The sequence below is a fragment of the Aegilops tauschii genome, chromosome 2 (assembly GCF_002575655.3).
Source record: "Aegilops tauschii subsp. strangulata cultivar AL8/78 chromosome 2, Aet v6.0, whole genome shotgun sequence".
NCBI lineage: Eukaryota > Viridiplantae > Streptophyta > Magnoliopsida > Poales > Poaceae > Aegilops > Aegilops tauschii.
This window is the reverse complement of record NC_053036.3, coordinates 525626843-525647324: the sequence shown is the minus strand read 5'-3', so window position 1 is coordinate 525647324 and position 20482 is coordinate 525626843. Positions and strand designations below refer to the sequence as shown.

The window sequence follows — 20482 nt, the reverse complement described above, 5'->3', positions numbered from 1 at the left end:
GGACTCGACAAAACGATATCTATGATGGGGGATCGCGAATCATCGAAACCGACACGAGCTAAATACCATCTTCCACTAGCAAGCGAGCAAGTGCACTGTTGTGCACCAAATTAACTGGAAAATTGGAGGCTTGATAGCGACTTGAGCTAACCGAAAACGACATTACAGTACGCTTTTCAGAGTGATACACCCGTACGTACATTAGAAACTCAAGCATGCAAGCAACGCCGGCATCTCCGTTGGCATCTTTGTCTCCTTCCTCCTCCACCAGCTGGACTAGACGCTGGCTCACCCAGTGCCCCAGTCCACACAATTCCCCTGGCATGATCATCTTGCTTGCACGTACCCGCGCGCAGCTCTTCAGATGCATGCACTACAGGAGAAGTGATGTAAGATATCTCCCCCCTCGCCCTTCCCTTCCCTTGCCTATAAATACCACCCAGGCTCCCCTTGCATTGCCACACACAACAGAAGCAAAGCCAGCCTGTGAGTGCACTTTGTACACGTCCATTGGCGTAGCTAGCTAGTTAGGCAGAGATGGCGAAGAAAGTGCAGGTGGTCGCCACGCTCCTGGCCCTGAACCTTCTCTTCTTCACCTTCGCCAACGCCACTGGCCGTCCCTGCCCTCCTGGCGGGGGCAGCGGCGGGGGAGGGAGCGGTGGCGGTGGGGGAGGAGGGGGCAGCGGGGGCGGGGGAGGCGGCAACTGTGGTGGCGGGAACTGTGGTGGGGGCGGAAACGGTGGTGGCGGGAACTGTGGAGGAGGGAACTGTGGTGGGGGTGGAAACGGTGGAGGCGGAAACGGTGGTGGTGGCAATGGTGGAGGCGGAAACTGTCCCGGAGGCGGAAACTGTGGCGGAAACGGTGGCGGTGGGAACGGTGGCGGAGGAAACGGTGGAGGTGGGAACGGTGGCGGAGGAAACGGTGGAGGTGGGAACGGTGGCGGAGGAAACGGTGGAGGTGGGAATGGTGGCGGCGGAAACGGTGGCGGCGGCAACGGTGGGGGCGGAAACAGCACCCAGTGCCCGCTGGACGCGCTGAAGCTGGGGGTGTGCGCGAACGTGCTGGGGCTGCTGAACATTACCCTGGGGAGCCCGCCGGTGCAGCCGTGCTGCTCGCTGATCCAGGGGCTGGCGGACCTGGAGGCGGCGCTGTGCCTGTGCACGACGCTGAACCTCAACCTCCTGGGCATCAACCTGACCTTGCCCATCGCCCTCAGCCTCGTCCTCAACAACTGCGGCAAGAACGTCCCCTCCGGCTTCCAGTGCCCCAACTGAGCCCGGCCGGACCTTGCATGCTGCATCCGCCATACCTCATGCATGCATGCATGCATGATTGGCTATTTGAAGTACCACCACGTACTTAATTGTGCGCTTTGATTACGTAATTATCTGCTGGTTTTTATGTGTGGCTGGATTTCGATTGCGGAGAAACTACGTACTACTTCTCCAGGTTCTACGTACAAGCACGCACTGTTACCTGCGTGCGTAAGGATTTCGTTGTGTGTGTGCATGATGTCTTGTCGTAATCGTCACATGTTTGTGATGAGTTAGTTATTGCCAGAGTGCTCATGATGTACCGCTATCTCCGGCTAAATAAAAGATTTGCTATTTTCCATTATTATTATATAGTACATTTGCATGTTTTACTATTTTTGCACTGTGCTTGAATTGAAATTGTATATAAGCATGTAGTGTGTTTGAATGGTCTCACTCTCGTGATGCTATACTTTGGTACTGGTATTGCACTATTTGTATTGACTTGCCTAGTTTTTTAACGTTACGAGAGGAGAAAAGGAGCACTTGTATGACAGCTGGCAACCCTAGCATACTACCTGATACTCGTCGCTGATTATGACTTTATTAATTTAAAGTCGGGCTCATTTCGAACCATTCCTCTAAGCAAACGATATTGAGAACCTAAGTGAACTGGAAAACTAATTCTCCCACACACAGGAGTACACACAACTTAACAAGCTAATTGATCATTTCTTCCCGTCCCGAGTCAGATAACAGTTAACACTAACTTCCCGTTACTTCCATAAGGAACCAACCATTAATAAGCTAGTTCAGAATATACTGACACAGTGAACCTCATCTTGGAATTATTAAATAAATCCCTAGTTCAGTGAAGGATTACTAGTAGTAGTTACTAGATAGCTAGACAACTGTCCCTCTGTTGTAAATTAGATGACTTTCAAAAAAAGAGATGGGATCAACACTTTCAAACTTTAATTATCAACAGCAAATCGAGTTTCGTCAAATAAAGAAAAAAATGTCAGGTTCCATGACTGTGTAATTTTACAAATTGTAATGGCATATTCGTGTAAACATAACTGTAGAGTTACCCCTTGGAAATTGCGGCAACGTTAAAAATGTCATATATTTTAAAAACATAAAAAAATTAGAAAGAGTGTGATACTTAGTTTTTGCTTTAGATAAACAATTTTTTTTAGGAAGTGATATGTGTTCGATCAACTTAGAATAATTATTTCTCTTTCAACCGCTCCTAGCCATATAATCAATATTTTGTCATCCCAACTACACTTGTATATATAGTATATAATTGAACAGTTCTCAACGGTGACCTGGAAATAGCAAAAACAGTTGCCACCCTGCTTATACCATTGAAATACCATGCTCTATTTGGTACTTCTATGCTCCTAGGTGCCTATCACTGATCGACACTCTTTCCGAAATAAATACCGATAGCTTCAAAGGCAAAACCTCACCATAAAAGTCATGTGTGAGGTATTCCCGGTACTCTCAAATATATCTAGAAACCTTACCGTAGAAGTCTTGAATATACAACAAATACATAAATGAAAAAATATCGGTCGTCACAAAAAATCTAATCCAAATTCAAATACAACTCAAGAAACGAAAAGGACAAACCTAGCTATACTCGCAAAAAATAAAAAGTAGCTTGTTCAAATTCGGCTCATTAACATGACTATCAACATTGATTTTTCATTTATTTCTTGAGCTATGTATTCAGGTTGATGTTTGTTTTGAATTTTTACATTTTTTTTGTAACATTTTAATAGTCCGAATGTTGTGGGTGCACAGGGATACTCTCTTCCTGGGTCGACTCACTGATCGACAGCTGGCCTCCTTTCTCATTATCAGAGTTCGACAGCTTCAGACCTATATGTCTATCTAGTGCTGTCACAGCGAAGAGAGGGAGAGCTTACCTGAGGCGGGACCATTTTTCTTAGCGAGTAATTCCGAAGGTGAGGTGACTATTCAGTTGCTACTTCTCTAGCTTTTTGTCGCATGCCGAAAGCGGAATATTTGCCTTTTCGATCATCAGAGCAGGATATTTGTCGTCCGCGTATACTTGAATCGGGCTCAACAATAATCCAAGCTAGCAAGTACCAACCGCTGTCATCTCAAGGTGAGAAGTACTACAGCTACCTAACATGACTAGCTGTGTGCACATGCACATGCATGCATACATGTGACACAGTGACTGAGTGACAGATGAGACAGAGACCGTGATCTTTTCTTTACTGCTTGTGATCAATATCTCCATACGCCGTGTATCCCTTGCGTATGCGCAAATAAGATCATCTCCAGCAGTTGGCCCACAAAGGCTTGAAATAGCTTCGCTTGGGGCGAACCGACGATAATTTCAGCGCCCAGACGCTGTTTTCTGAAAAATAAAATCGGCCAAACATAACACAAATTCGTTCAAACTAGGCGATTTTATTGATATTTGTACAAAAACTTAAAAACACAAATTAAAAACACAAACTAAAAACGACGACTACGCCTAGCACTACTACCCGTTTACATGCGGATGAGCCTGTAGAACCAGGTGTAGTCACCGCCGCCGTCGTCGTCATCGTCGCCGTCGTGCGGGATGCCGCCGCCGTCCCTGCTGCACCCCTGGCCAGCATCGCCGATGCGCGGGGGGTTGGACGGCCCGGGCGCCTCCTCGTCGTCGCTATCGAGGATGACGACGCCGCCCTCCTCGCATCCGCGGCGCCAAGCGGCGATCTCCTCGAAGGCGCGGCGCTGGTGCTCCATCTGCTCGTGGACGTAGTCTGCCTTCGCCCACTTGAGAGCGGTCTCGTCATCGGCGGCCATGGCCCCGTGCTCCTTCTTCAGGGGGAGCAAACTCGGCTCGGTCTTCGGCCTGACGAGGCGGGAAGAAGAAGGAGAGGGGCGACCGCCCTCGTTGATGACAAGGGCGCCGCCGCGGGTGCGACGCCCCAGTAGCATCTCCTGCGGATCCGGCTTGATGGGGCGGAGCGCAGCGAGCCGGAGGAAAGAGAGCCAGACCCCGACGACGAGGAGGTCGCGTCTCCCTCCGCCACGGCATCCAGGAGCTACCGCGACGATGGGAGAAGGAGGGGCGCCGGGTACTCCAGGCATGGCGTGTTGTTGCCCTCGATGTACTCGAGGACGGCCTTGAGGGTGCGGCCGGGGACGCCCCACCATTGGCGCCGCCCGTCGGAGTTGAGGCGGCCGCGGGGCACGATGCTGTTGGTGGAGGCGAGCTGCTCCTCATGGCGCCGGGTGAAGTAGGCCGTCCACAGTGTGTTGCTGTCGGGGGCGTACCTGGGCTCGTTCCTCGCCGCAGCCGCCAGAGAGGACCGGATGCGCGCGATTTCGGTACGCCGATCAGCTCCGGTGGGCACTGGAGGCATCGGAACGCCGCCGGCGCTGAGCCTCCAAGAGCTCGGCACCCACATGTCCGTTAGCACCGGGTAATCGGCCTTGTAGAGGAGGCATGCCTTGTCCTCGTACAGGCGGCGGCGGCCAAAGCCGTTGGCCACCGCACCCTCGCCTGGGTAGCGCTTGGCCATGCTCGTTGTCGGGGGGAGAGATGAGAGACGCGCCGACGTGAGAAGTCAAGAGAGGGAGAGGGTTGTGGCGATGGAGGCTATGCGCTCACTGGCGAGGGAGGGGCCAGCTTTTAGAGCGGCGGTAGGGGGGCGAGTGGGCGGGACGCGTGTCGCCGCGCCTTCACTGCGCCGCCCGTGAGGCATCAATGGAAGGCTGACCGGCGCGGCAGCGTGGCAGCCTTGGCATTGATTGTCGTGGAAACCGAGGCGATGAGACGACGAAGGCGGCGAGTCACTAACTCGGTGGGCCCACTTCTTTTCGCGCCAAAAATGTTTTCCCTAGCGCCCCCGGGAGCCCCCCAGCGAGCCGGGTTCGGCCTAGGTCCGCCGACGCCAAAATCGGGCCTAACCGATGAAAATTGGGCTTCTGGGGGTGCGACTAGGCCAAATTTTGGGCGCTGGGGACAAAAAAGGGCCTTGCGGGCATGTTGGGGGCGCGGCTGGAGACGCTCTAAGAGCATCGACAGCTGGGCGGGGCGCCTGGTCACTAACCGATTTTTCGATCCAGACGGCCCCGTCAAATGGGCCTCAAATGCCCGGGCTGATCGGCATCCCTCATATCCAGCCAAACATGGGGCAGATATGGTGGCGTCCGGGCACGTCCGTCATGTCGGACCTGGCAACCCGACCCACTACAAATTGTACCAAATCCACCCCCAAGACCTGCCAGATGCATTTGCTATCTCCTCTCTTCTTCCTCCTCCGTGTCGTCTGTCTCGTAGCTCCGCCGCCGCGCGCGCTCCACAACCGTTCCTAGCCTCTGCACCGCTAGCTCCGGCAGAACAGTCTTCTCTCCCGTCCTCGCAGTAGGGGACGTCGTCGGCGGCCCGGACGCCACCGCGGTACGTCCGGCAACTCTCTAACTACGCCTTGCGCTTGATGTGTTTGACACATTGTCCGATTGGATTTTTTGTGATTTTATTAGGGAAAATGATGGATTCTGATGCTTTGTTGGACAAGGAGTATGGACCGACGGAGCTGGATCCAATGATTCAAGATGAGTTCTTTGATTCCTCGGATTCGGACAAAGAAGTGGTCATGATCATGCTCATCAACATGCAAGAGGAAATGGACCGGCAAGTGGAGCATATTCTCAACTTGAAGGGCTCAATCAAAGAGAAAAGAGTGATCAACCGGGACATGGTGTCTGGAGCAAAGCTACAGCACAGGGACTGCTTTGCTCCCAATCCTACTTTCCCGGATGATCCATGGTTTCATCACCGTTTTCGCATGCGAAAACCATTGTTTTTGCGCATTATGGAGGGAGTGGAGGCACACGACGAATACTTCAAGCTCATAAGGGATTGCTACAGACAAATCTCTTTCTCTGCCAAGCAGAAGTGCACGGCTGCTCTAAGGATGCTTGCACTTGGTACTGCTGCAAATGCCGTTGGTGAGATGGTTAGGATGGGGGAAGCACGTGCTTGAAGAGTACTGTCAAGTTTGCCCGCGCCCTGGTGGAGGTGATTGGACCTCAGTATCTCAAAGAACCAAATGCGCAGGACATGGTGAAGTTGTTGGCTATTGGAGAAGCAAGGGGGTTTCCAGGAATGCTCAGATCAATTGATTGCATGCATTGGCAATGGAAGAACTGCCCCAAAGGTTTGCGGGGAATCTACCAAGGTCACACCAGAGAGGCCACCATCATACTAGAAGCGCTGGCATCACATGACTTATGGATTTGACATGCTTTCTTTGGAATTCCAAGTTCTCACAATGACATCAACGTGCTTCAACGATCTCCGGTGTCCAGGAGGCTTTGCAATGGGAAATCACCGCCGTGCAACTACACCGTCAATGGCCGAGACTACAACATGGGGTACTATCTTGCCGATGGTATCTATCCTCAGTGGGCGGTGTTTGTGAAGACCATATCCGAACCGCATGGCAATAAACAGAGCCACTTTGCAACAATGCAGGAAGCGGCTAGGAAGGATGTGGAGAGGGCATTTGGTGTGCTTCAAACTCGTTGGGGAATTGTGCGGAGTGTTGCAATGATGTGGGAATCAGAAACTTTGTGGCAGCTAATGACATGTTGTGTTATTCTGCAGAATATGAGTTTCGAGGATGAGGGTGATGGTGTGGCGCAAACCAATGATTTTGAAGCACTTGGAGAACAAGTTGAAATCCTGGAAGATCAAGATGCGACTCAACTTATGAACTTTCTGCAGATGCATCAGAATCTTCGAGATCATCAGGTGCACACGTAGCTACTCATTGATCTTGTGGAGCACATATGGACCCACAGTGTAAACCAAGGAGCTAATGCTTGAGTTGTGCACCTAAAATAAATTTTATGTAAACTCTATCTATGCTCCGTACCAGCCTTTGTTATTTACGTGCGACATTGTCTTTTATGATCGACGTGCGTGGATTTGAGAGTCCAGATTTGAGATATGTGGATGTCGGGAGGGAAATTTGAGGGGTCGTCCAGATGCGCCGGCAGACGGGCCCGGGTGCGTTCACGGGCGTATAGGGGGTCGGATTTGCCAAGTGCGGTTGTTGATGCTCTAACAGCATGAATGCTGATGCAAGGTGCCAATACAAGTACACAATACACCTTCAGACATATCGTCTGAACGCCTACCCGCCAGCCTGCATACGTACCATCTATGCATGAGTTAGTGATGATGGTCTATCTACCATCATGCAATCTAACCGTCTGATCTAGAATGTAAGACTGAGTCTCAGACCAGTTGCCCCCGAACAACAAAAGTTGCACTTCTGCAAAAACCACCCCACACACCAGAATTGTTCTCATGTGAAAAAGAAGAGCTGGAAGTTCTCCTTTCTCATTATATCGCGAAAGAAATAGAGTCTCCAGTTCAAAAAAATAGTCTTTGAGAACTCCTCCAAAATTCCTCACCCCCCCCCCCCCGCACTTTTCCAGGCGACCGTCCAAGTTGAGTTGAGCGAGGGTCCCTCCCCTTGTATAGTTGTAGTTGTAATTAGGGTCTCAATAAATCAGATTTGGCTTTGAGCTTGCTGAGCACCTATCCTTCTAGATCAGGCAGTGCAAGTCATCAAAGACGGAGAGGATAACGATGATTGCTGTCATGTCCCGGTATTTTCGTTTTACCTTTGTGGTTGTTGGGTTGATTATCTTTTGTGCAGGCTTTGGTTCTCAACCTCCAACTTGAGTCCTTTTTTCATGGAGCCTACCAACGTGAGTAACGCCATGAGTAGGCCCGGGCTTTGTAGACGGAAAGGATTTCTGTTGGTGGCAAGCCGCTTGTTGCGTAGGCGTTGGTGCCACTACAAAAAAAAGACATCCGTGACATTTTGGGCCGAACGAATTTTTTTCCTGTCATGCTTATGACACTTCTATGACGATAATTGTGACGAAACCCGGTATCATCATCGATGTGGTGGGCTCCTAGTTCTATGACAAAAAATCCTGACAGAAAATGGGCTTTTCGCCCTGGGCGGGCCGGAGACACAGCTGCATGACATTCTTTGGGCCTTCCATGACGGAAAAAACCGTGGTAGAAACGAGGGCGAGGAAAATATCGGGGAGTTCCCGGTTACGATGGTAGGTCGGGGAGAGATGCGCGTTTCTCTCATACACATACGCGCGTGGGTGCGAGGCGTTAGGCTCTAACTGAACCCGAGCGAGGCGTTCGCCTACTGAACCCGAGCGATTGCACTGCAGGCTATGCATTACTGAACTCGAGCGATCGACCGATCCCTGGCTGTTAACTGAACCCGATCGAGCGATTCCTTCGCTACTGCTGCGAACTGAAGCCGATCGAACCTGCTGCCTCTTGATGAACAGTGAGCATTGTTGGGGGGTTGGATGAACAGTTCCCGGTGGGGGTTGGATGAACAGGACCCCGTGGTAGTAGAGGCCGTTGCCGCTGGATGAACAGGACCCCGATTGATCGAGCCGGTTGGGGGTGGATGAACAGGACACCGTGGAGGGCTAGATGAACAGGACGACCCCGTGGAGGGCTGGTTGAACAGTAGCCGGTGGAGGGCTGGATGAACAGTAGCCCGTGCAGGGGTGGTTGAACATGACCTTGTGGAGAGGGCTGGTTGAACAGTAGCCGGTGCAGGAGCGGTGGAGGCTGGATGAACAGGAGCCCATGGATGAACAGTCGCAGGTGGAGGCTGGAGGAGGTCGACGGTGGATGAATAGTAGCCCGTGGAAGCTGGAGGAGGTTGATGGTGGAGAAGAACATTAGCCCGTGGAGTCCCATTTTGCGGTAGGCCACACCCCTCCAGATGAACAGGACCCCTGTTTCGACCGTAACGCTCCAACACAAGTCTGTTTCCTCCGTTTTACGGTACACCACACCCCTGCCGATCAACAGGACCCCGTTTCAACCGTAGGAGGTCGAAGAGAAGTCTGTTTCCTCTATTTTGCGGTATGCCACACCCTCCCGGTGAACAGGATCCCGTTTCGACCGTAGGAGGTTGAACACAAGGCCGTTTCCTCCGTTCCATGGTACGCCAGGCCTCGTTTCGATTGGTTGTTCCGTATGAGACGGTTGACTCCTGATGAACACGACGCATTCCGTTGTCTCCCGATGAACACGACGATGCATATTCTCTGTTCCAACCCAGCCCTGTACACGAGCCCTGGCCGTACGTATGCGCGAGTAGGCGTTCGAGACCCCGCTCATACGTATGTACGTGGCCGTATTTATTTTCTTGCACCCTGGTTGTACGTACGTGTACATGCTATGTGCGCGCCTCTACTACGACACGTGCCCTTCCTTACCCGGCCACGGTTCATCGCTGCAGCCTGCAGACAGACCGATCAACCAGTATGTATGTACATGTTCGCGACCAGAATGACAACGCTACGTACGCTTCGACCAGGTGGGTCCCGACTGTCAGGGAGGATAAGGAGGCACTTCCTTGCATGCGAAGATGTAGCTGGTGGGTCCCAGAAGTCAGGGGGAAATGTTTTTTTCATGAAATACGGTGGCCCATCTGGTGGGTCCCTGCTGTCATGTGGAGGAATCATTATTTTATGCGTAATAAGGAGGCACTTCCTTGTTGCGGCCGTGGACCCAACTGTCAGCCTCTCCACATACAGTACTCTTCCAACGAAAGTCGTTCCTTGACCACATTGACCACGCCGCGCCGAGAGCACCAAGGCGGTGGACGACGGCGAGGCCTAGGAAGGGGACGACGCGGAGCTGGGGAAGCCGCGGTAGTGGATGCCCACACGGAGAGGAGTATGAGAGGGTTCACTGGTTCGGCTGCGGTGTGAGTCTGCCGTCGCCGTAGAATAACAGGGGGTGAGCGTGAGTAGAGGGATGGCCTGGCCAGTGGTGGGAGTAGTAGGGGGCGGTGAGGCCTCCGCGGCAGCACAGCCGGTCACGGAAGGCACGAGCAGGCGGCATGACCGTCGTTGGTTTGGGCGGCTGGAGCAAGAAGACCAGAGGTTGAAGAAGGACTACGGTAGTTGGATGGACATCGTACGGTCACTGGAGCTAGAATCGTTCATATTGACGAAGTTGACAAAGCCTTCCGTCCCCGTCAACTTAGTAGGCCCACAAGTCAACCTCCCACTATGGTGGGTCCCAGCTAGCAGGGGGAGTATTCTTTTTTTTGCGTAATAAAGAGGCACTTCCTTGCGTGCGAAGATGTAGCTGTGGGTCCGAGCTGACAGTGGGGGGAACATTTTTTCGCAAAATACAGAGGCCCTTCCGTCGGGTCCCAGTTTTTTGGTGGAGGAATCATTATTTTGCGCGTAATACGGAGGCATTTCCTTGTGTGCGGCCGTGGACCTAGCTGTCAGCCTCTCCACGTACAGTCCACTTCCGATGGATGTCGTTCGTTGACCACGCCGCGCCGAGAGCACCAGGGCGGTGGACGACGACGAGGCCTAGGAAGGGAACGACACGGAGCCGGGGAAGAATCGGCAGTGGTTGCCCATGCGGTGGGGAGTACGAGGGTTTACTAGTTCGGCTGCCGTCGTCGGAAAATAACATGAGGTGTGGGTGAGTAGAGGAATGGCCTGGCCAGCAATGGAGTAGGGTGGGGCGATGCGGCCTGTGCGGCAGCAGAGCCGGCCACGAGAGGCAGGAGCAGGCAGTCCCACCGGCGCTGGTTCGGGCGGCTGGAGCAAGAAGATCAGATATTGAAGAAGCAGCACGGCCATTGGATTAACATCCAACGGTCACCGCTGCTAGAATCGTTTGTGGACTAAGTTGACAAAGCCTTTCGTACACGTCAACCTAGTAGACCCAAAAGTCAACCTCCAAATCTGTCCCAAACAGCATACAGCCCGAAATTTCTAGCCGGATTCAAATTAATTTAAAAACTAAACATACCTTAACTTAAATCCAATGAAATTTTACCGGCACAAAAACAATGAAATTTAAAATATCAAAATCCAAAATAAAAAAGTATTTTGGAACTAATTGCATGTTTGCTGTATTTTTTTCATTCTACAGCCCATTTATTATTACTTATAGCCCATTTCTTATTACTTATAGCCCATTTTTTGGGCAAGCCCGAATGCATTCCTCCTCGTCTTGAAAGATTTCCGGCCCAGCAGGGCATAGAAAAGCAGGTAGGCCTACGTTGGTTGTTCTGCAAAAAACAAAATAGCTGGGCTAGCCATTTTTAAAAAGGAAAAAAAATAAACTGGGCTAGTCATGTGGTAAACATATGAAATAAAGGCTGGGCTAGACGGGCCACAACTCCTGCACAACCCAGTTGATACCCTTCTCTGTCCCGAAAAAAAATTACTGCGCGTGCTGCTGGTCCCTACTGTCATCACTACAAAAAAAAGACACTTCCATGATGATACGTGTTTGTCACAGTAGGTCACGTTTTCTGTCATGCATGTACATCCATGACAATTTTATGACAGAATAAAGATAGTCATACCTGTGCTGTCGTAGAAGTGTTCCATGACATTACCAAAGTTATCATCGCGCGTCACAGAAGTGCTTTCATCAAGGGTGACCGACACGTGGCATCCACCGTAACGGGTCGCCGTTAAGCTATCGGGTCCGGTTTTGGATCCGGTAACCCGTTAAGAGCCCGGACCAATGGGAAATTTCCACGTGTAAAATTCTGATTGGCCGGAGGAAACTCGTGTCAGCTCGTCAGTGGGTCAGATAGGCGCCTATGATATGTCGACACGTGCGACGGCCCACCACTAACCCATTTAGCTTACAAAGGCCGGCCCGTTTGACTTGGTCAAAAGTTAGCGGGTTGGCACATGAAAAGCCTGTTAACGGTCTCTTTGCAAATAGCCCATTTTATGGCCCGGTAACTCACGACCCGTTAGGGCCTACCCGAAATCGGCCCAATGACGTCATGTGGGTCGTCGAATATAACACCAGCCTGTTTCATTTTCAGCCCATGTATGGCCCACGACGTCTTTCGGCCCATATGAGTCCTTCGTATCTTTAGGCCCTTTAGAGGCCCACGGTGATTCTAGCCCATAATGAACAGTAAATTTCTTTGTACCCGTTAACGGCCCATGATTCACATGGGCCATTTCCACCCCGTGTTAGCTTTCGGCCTACTGACGGCCCATACGTTTTTGGGCTCCTTTCCAGCCCTCGATTACTTCTGGCCCGTTACTGGCATGTTCCCCAATGGGCCAAATTCGGCCCGTGGCAAGAGTCGGCCCATTTCTGGCCTGTTAACCCATTGCACCGTTTCCAGCCCGTCCTATATTCTGGCCCATTAACGACCCGCTATGCCTGTGAGAATTAAGCCTTTGCTGACCTTCGGCCTGTTAATGGCTCGTTACCGTGCTCGGCCGATACCAATTACGCCCGTATACGGCCCATGTAGACCCATTTATCTGACGGCTCGAGGCCCACCGATTCTACGGCCCTGTTGGAGGCCCATTTAAAGACGGCCCGTAGGAGGCCCATGGATCCTACGGCCCGTAGCAGGGTCAAGGTTACCACGGTCTGTACATGGCCCATGGTTGTTGCGGCCACTAGCAAACTAGGGAAAAATAAGACTAGGAAATAAATAAGCCCGAAACTAACGTTAGGCTATTAAGGCGATTGCACAGATTACATCCACTGGGCATCAAAGATCGCCACGAGTGCAAATATAGGGAACACCCTGCATTATACAAAAATGGCTTGCTGTTTTCTTCAGCCGGTGGCTGCACGTTAAGAACAAATTTTGTATCGCAACAAAACAAATTAAAACTATAAAACAAAAGGAAGGTTGGCATAAAAGTTAACAGTTTGGCAGATAAATGCACCACCAGAAGTTCAGAAGCTCAGTTCATTTGACCTGACTCTTACGTTTTCTTGTTGTATTGTCCGATGGAGCACCATAACCTTCGCCTTCAATTCTCCTAGGCTCCTAAACAACATAGCAAATGTCTGATAGTCTGGTTTCAAAACCATGCATATCTTGACGACATCGAACAATGTATGTCGTTGTTTCACAAAGGGTCTCTGTTAGGGAACGGACCTGTGTTTGGAGCGCAGATATATTTTGAGCTTGCATATCTTGATCATGAGGCAGTTTGGACAAGATTGCCTTAACAACCAACCCAGTATTACGCAGGGAACGTGCTTTTGGCACTGTTAGTGGACAGGTACTAACCCACTGCAGCAAGAGCTGACATTGCGGTTATAGTTGCCTCACCACCTTCAGAAGGTGGCGGTTCCACCATTTTTTCCATAGCTTGCTGAAAATTTGAGTTTTTACATTAGTAGTACCAGAACAGAAGATATTAAGGAGGCAGCAAAACCAAACAAAATAGCTTTGGTCTATATACAAAACTTATTCTGGTGAACCCATGTAAAATATTAGTTGTATTTTTCTGCAAAGTACATAATAAAACTAGGTTCCAAACATATGACCATGTACCATGGCTAATGTATTGTTTATTTCTTCACATTGTATTGATAGCTAAGGATAAAGAGACAAAGTTTATAATACGGTAAGCATAGTATGACATTATTCATATCACAAAACAACTGAGAACAGACAAACAGGCAATTGTAACGTACTGTGGGCAAGTCCAGCACGGAACTAGATTATAGGTCAAGATCAAAGGAACATCACTCCTCTCTTTTAAACCTTGTAAGGTGCAATGATACGCTAAGGCAATTGTGTATAAAATTGAAAAGAGTAATAGACATTGGCTGCAAACCATGCAGTTCAAGGCACAAGTCAGAGTAAGTAGTAGTTAAAAGGCATGAGGATTAAGGACTTACAACAGCGACTTTGACTGGTGTAGTCATGCCCTTCGTCTTGCTGGTGTGACAGTCCTTGAAGATTTCCACAGCATTTGGTTCAGGTACTTTTTGGTCCTTGCGGGCTTTCCTCTGCATTTGGAACAAGTCAATATAGATCTGACAATATGGTATAGCGAAAAGAGTGAAACAGCAGCTAATTACAGAGCCTCGCAGTGTGCAATATAGCTATGAGATCATGTCGTCTGTTGGAATGGCCTTGTTCTTTGAATAGTTTACCTGCAAGAAGATAGATTTGTGTGGCACATGCGTAAATAGGACTTCAACATGTGATCTGATCACATATATATAATGTACATGATACTTCGGATCAGACCAGTGTTTAACGAGGCCTCTCCAGTCTTCATCTGATATATTTTCCACTGGAGATGTTTGGGCAAGTTCACTGTTAGCCTTGCCTTCAAAGTGAGTTTTCCTCAAGTTATACCGATACTGTCGCAGAGCACACTTGAAAAAATGGGTGCAAGCTTGTCTGGTTGCATCATCTTGGCTATCCAACTTGAACCTCATCAGTTGAAAATTATGGGAGTCTCATTATCAGCAACCTAGAAAGTATTGGACACAGCAAGACGGTATTACTAGTTTCCATACATAACCATACTTACAGATAAATGGTCGAGGAAGGTGTCGAACTAGATTTTGTCTTTGTCATTCCTGTACTAAATCCATGTTGGGAGGATACATGCATGACACCTAACGGCAACCGCTGCATCTGATACTAACTTGGCTGACTATGTAGCATCACGTGGCCTTTTTAAACCTGCCTCAAAACGGATCTCCATTCTTCCTCTAGATTTAGTTAACCTATCGAGCATTATCCCTGATGTTTGTTTCCTCTTGCGCCTAGGTGCTAGTCCAACAACAAACATAGGAAGTGTTAGTGTACATCAAACTGCGAGACTACATATAAAGAAGCATGCAACTATAACTTGACTCCAGCAACTACCTTCTTGTTGTTGAAGCTCACAAAGTTCATCTGATCTTGCCAACTCATCTTTTGTCAAGAGTGCTTCGGAAGTACTGTCAGGTGGCAAGGGAGCTTGGGAACGTGCTTCTAGCTGAGTTGACCAACGAGTAAATCGTGCAGCTGGTGGTACTGTGGAAAGGTGTTGCAACAACTAGGGTTGTCTCTGCTTGTTTGGTGGCAGCTATTTGTGCCATTGCATATTCACAGCTTATGATGTGTAAACTAAGGAGAAGGCATTTCAACAAATTAGAAGCAATGAAAGCTAGACACCATATGAAAGATGCAACGAATATCACTCTACCAAGTTAAAACTGTCTCGACATAAGTGCCATTTCAACAAATTAGAATTAGAACAAGCTAGAAAAGAATGCAAGATGTAACCTATATCACACTCCCAAGTCAACGTGTCTTATGATAAGTGATTGTTGCAGGTTACACAACAGTAGTACTTTGATGTAAGAACATGGTACATTGTATGTTCTAGAAACAGGAACACGTGTCTTAGTCACAAGTATAATGTGTAAAGTAAGCAGATGAAATTTAACAAAATTAGAAGCAATACAAGCTAGACATCATACATAACATGCAACCACATATAACAGTGCCAAGTTAGAGGGAGCACCTGTGATGGTGCACTAGGGGAGACGTGCTCATCACCAACACAACTACGTTGAGTGTCTATGCATGTGTTGTCTTGGAAATCATCTTGGGGGGTGGAGGAGTAGAATCTATAGAGGCCCTCCATTTGGAAGGAGCACCTTCATCCGCTGCCTTGCTAACTTACTTCCGCTTTATTGATTTTGAATTGTCAAGTAAAACCTACAAGAAAAAGCAATAAAATTCACTCTTCAGAACTCATTCGTGCATGATAGTGACAATCACTACTTTGATGTAAGGCAAACACATGATTCCAGGATGAAATAATACGAAAAACAGGACGGCATGGCATATTCACAACTGTTTGTGTAAACTAAGTAGAAACCATTTCAACAAATAAGAAGCAATGCAAGCTAGACACCACATGAAAGATGCAACCAATATGACTCTGCCAAGTTAAAAGCGTCCCATCATAAATGGCATTTTAACAAATTAGAAGCAGCGCATGCTATAAATCATATGAAAGATGCAACTAATATCACACTGCATATACTAAAGGTGTCTCATCATATTGATTTATGCGAGATACAAAAAAACAATAGTTTTATGTAAGGACATGCTTAATAGACAGATGTACTATGTACTAAAAACAGGAAGGCATGTCACATTAACAGGTATAATGTATAAACTAAGCAGAATAGCACATGCAATTTAACCAGATTGGAAGAACTACAATCTAGACACCAGATGCAACATGCAACCACATATCACGCTGCCAAGTTAGAGCAAGCACCTACGATGCTAGTGTAGGGGAAATGCGGTAATCAACTATAGAGCTACGTTCACTATCTTCATCTAGCCTTGCTGTTTCTTGAGAATCATGTGGGGACACTACTAGGGAAAACCTTATACACAGAAATTTAGCAGTAGCGCGTGTCAAAAATGGGCACTAGTGCTAAATAGCAGTAGCGCGCGTGCGAAAACCGCGCTACAGATACAATAGTAGCAGTAGCGCGTGCACATGAAAAAGCGCTACCACTAATATTCCCATTGCTAAAACGATAGGCTACGCATAGCAGTAGCGGTCTTGAGAGAAGCGCGCTACCGCTAGGACATAAGTAGCAGCGCGTTTCGCGCGGAGAGCGCTACTGCTAATGGAAATAAAATAAAATGAAAAACAAATGGAAAAGTAAATGAAAAAGAAAGAAATAGAAAAAGGAGAAAGGAAAAAAATAAAATGTAGAGCAAAATAAATGAAAAAGCGAAAAAAGGAGAAAGGCGTAGCAGTAGCGTTTGTTCGTAAGATGCGCTATAGCTAACGTAGCTGCAGCGCGTTTCCTAGACCCCTGCTGTAGAAACACAAAAGGAAATAAGAAATATGAAGGAAATTACATAGCTATAGTAGTAGCGCGTTTTGTGAAAACCGCTATAGCTAACTTAGCTATAGCGCGTTTCGCGAAAAGCGCTACTGCTAAGTTTGACTTAACCAAAAAACCGTTTCCCCTCGGCCACCACTTCTCCTCCAAATCCCTCGACCCACCCCGCCGCCGTCTGCCCCGATTCGCCGTCGCCCCACTTCGCCACCGTCTCCTGCCGACGTCGGCGCCCCCATAGCCACCAGAGCCGCGCACCGTCGACGCCACCGGAGCCGCCCCCAACGCCACCGGAGCCGCACAGCCTCATCAACGCCAACGGAGCCACGGTCGACGCCACCGGAGCCGCAATCGACGCCGCCGGATCCTCCCTCGCCACAACTGCCTCCCTCGCTGTCACCGGAGACGCCCCTGCCTCCCTCGCCACCACTGCCTCCCGCGCCACCACCGGAGCCATCCTTTGTAAGCCCCCACCCCTCCTCTCTCTCTCTCTCTAAATTAGTTAGGTTAATTTAGTTAGGAAAAGAATTTAGTTAGGTTAATTTAGTTTGGAAAAGAATTTAGATAGGGCTTTGACAAAGACGCCCCTGCCTCCCTCGCCGTAGGAAAAAAATTGTATATGCTTAACTAGGGCTTTGACAGAGACGCCCCTGCCTCCCTCTCCACATCTGCCTCCATCTATATTTGGTTTTTGAATTGAGTTTCAGAGAGCATGAGATTTGTGTAGATTTTCTTGAAGTGTCAAACACTAGGAGATGCAAATTTGAAGTGGTCATGATATATGAAAAATCCTCAATTGTGTTTGCTCATTGATCATAATCGACATTGAAGTGGTTCGATTGTGACCAAGTGGCCTTTTGTTGTTTCCAGGGAATGAAGCCGAGTGGCCTATGTTTTGCCGGAATGTTGATTCATTTCCGTTCCGGCAAAATTCAGGTTCTCGATTTGTCCACTTTTTAGCAAAGGTCATGCCGAAATTTTCCGTGAATTTCGGCATGACTTGTGCTACAAACTAGGACATATCGAGTGCCCGGGATTTGCCGCACCGGGAAGGAGTCAACGTTCCTGCAAAACAATAGGCCTTTTTATGTCATTATTCATTTTATTAGGTCTAGAATTAATTGACTAGATTTAATCGTAGGAAACATGGCTAGCAACGATGAAGGACAGGGTTCTACTGATTGCGACGACATCTACCGGGCGGCAGACAAATTTTTGAGCCTTGCCGACGAGACTGAGACCGGCGCTGAGACTGAGACTGGCGTTGAGACTGAGTCCGGCGCTGAGACTGAGACCGGCATCGAGACCGGCGCTCAGGCTGAGACCGGCGCCGAGACTAGCGGAGCCGATGTAGAACTGAAAGCAAAGAGGCAACGGCTTCCTAACAAGCTCAGGACTACTAGACTAGTGGTCACGGAGGTGGACGACGGCAATTTTGAGCCAAAAGCGCCCCAGGAAGCGCGCACGTGCTACGACAATCAAATAGGCTGCATCGTACGGACAACCGCCACCATCAACGATGAGAAACTACAGAAGATATATAATATGAGGACCTCCCTCCTAAAGAAGTTTCACCAGATATTCTTGTTCCCGGGCCGGAATGAAAAGGATTATAAAGATCCAGATAAGGACCCGGCAATGAAGAAGATAAAAAAACACGCCATGACCAAGTTTAGCGACGCGTTGGCCGCCTGGAAAACAAGGGTGAAAGCAAGGATCATCGACAAGAAGGAACCCTACTCCAAGATTGTAAAGGATAATCCGACAATCACGGAAGAGCAGTTTGAAATATTCAAGGCGGCTTGCAAGGCCGAAGCTGCCAAAAAAAGTCTAAGTACATGAAGGGGCTTCAACAGAGGAACATTGGGAGCCACCACCTCGGAAGCCGTGGTTACGGCGGGAAGAGGTCCAAATGGGCCAAGGAGGACGCGGAAGCCGCGAGTCTGGGCATCCCATACCCCTTGGCGGAGTTCGCCGTCCCGCAGGAGCGTGACGTCCTCAGGGCCCGGCACCGTTGGGACCCAGTGAAGAAGGTTTTCGAGACGAACACGGTCACGACAGACTTCATCAGACTGCTGGTAATATTAGTTTTTGATCAATTCGACTGCACGTTAGTCATATTTGTAAACGATCCTTGTGCCTTTTGCAGAGAGAGCAGCACAAGATTGCGACCGAAAGCGACTCGCCGTCTAAGGCGTTGGCGAGGCCCAAGTGGGACACTCCATTCAACCAGGCGTTGAACATATTGAAACGACTCCCGGTGGATACTCGACCGTCGTATGGACGCGTGCACGATGTCTGAGACGGTGCCACGTGGAAGAAGTACTACAGTGAGACCAAGGAGGAGAGAAAGGAAAGACGGAGGTTAACCGAAGAAAACATCGACAAGAAGGTTGAGATTGTAGTTGAGAAGAAATCATCTCAGACAGTCGCAACAGCGGTAGCTGCCGCATAACAGATGGTTGTAGATATGTCCACTTCCTTGGTTCCGGCAGTTTTCAATTGGACCAGGAAAAATCCAAAAAAATGCAGTGGACTTTCCCCTTGCTGACTTCTTGGGGAGCAGCTCGACTAGCGTTGTACCAGCACCTGCAGCTGCACCTGCTCCCGCACCGGACGTGCTCGGCAGTGCTTCGTCTTTGGCTGAGCTCGACGCCCTCACAGTATCTGTCACACCGGCCCCTTCAATAAATGTATAATCTCCCGTTTTCGTTGCCTTTCGGATGTCTCATGTCGCAGACTTTTCTTTGCAGGTCGACGAAACCCCGTGCACCATATTGTACACCATCGGTGACCAGAAGGTGGACGTGGGGAAGGCGACGATAATGAAGCCGGAGGAACCATTGTTCCACAGCCGGCCGATCCCCCCGAACGTCTTCAAGGTTTCCGTGGCCAGTGTCAAACCGGGCCACGAGAATTTGCCTCCTCTGGTACTAGGGGATGACAACGAGACCCCGCGGCGGCTTGGTGATTGTTGCAATGGGTGGGTCCTGTTGTGGCCAAAGAGTCTGCTTCGTCTGGAGGCGGCCGGGAGCACACCCACGAGCACGCAGCCTCAGCAAAGTATAAACATCAACACCCCACCTACCCAATTAGCATCGGGTGTCGGGTTGGGTGACAGCGGACGGGGTAAGGAAGAGGCTCCATTAGTCGCTGATGACGTCGCCATGGACGAGGATGAGGATGACAATGGTACTCAACAGTATGTCTATACTGGCGCCTACTCAGGGTTTGAGCATCATGAGTCGGTGCCTGAATTGCCGTCTCCGGAGGCTCAACGTATCATAGACGACCTTCCGGCAAAGAAGCCTAGGAAGAGATCGAGGAAAGGCAAGAAAGCTAATTCTATGATCCAGCCGCCTCAGCAGCCTCGGGTTCAAGACCGTATAGATATCCCCGGTGCAGATAAATGGCATATCCCCGGTCAACCAATCCTACCTGCAACAGCGCTAGGGGCCAGATACGGCGATCTAAGGAGACTTCATGACGATG

The 20482-nt window shown here is 49.4% G+C and overlaps 1 protein-coding gene across 1 annotated transcript; it reads left to right on the top strand.

Annotated features, from left to right (window-relative positions):
• The first annotated feature begins 457 nt into the window (after positions 1–457).
• LOC109734492 (uncharacterized) lies at positions 458–1618 on the top strand. The gene has a single exon (XM_020293701.4). It carries the CDS (start codon positions 538–540, stop codon positions 1273–1275), a length of 738 nt encoding a protein of 245 aa, XP_020149290.1. The 5' UTR covers positions 458–537; the 3' UTR covers positions 1276–1618.
• The last annotated feature ends 18864 nt before the right edge of the window (positions 1619–20482 follow it).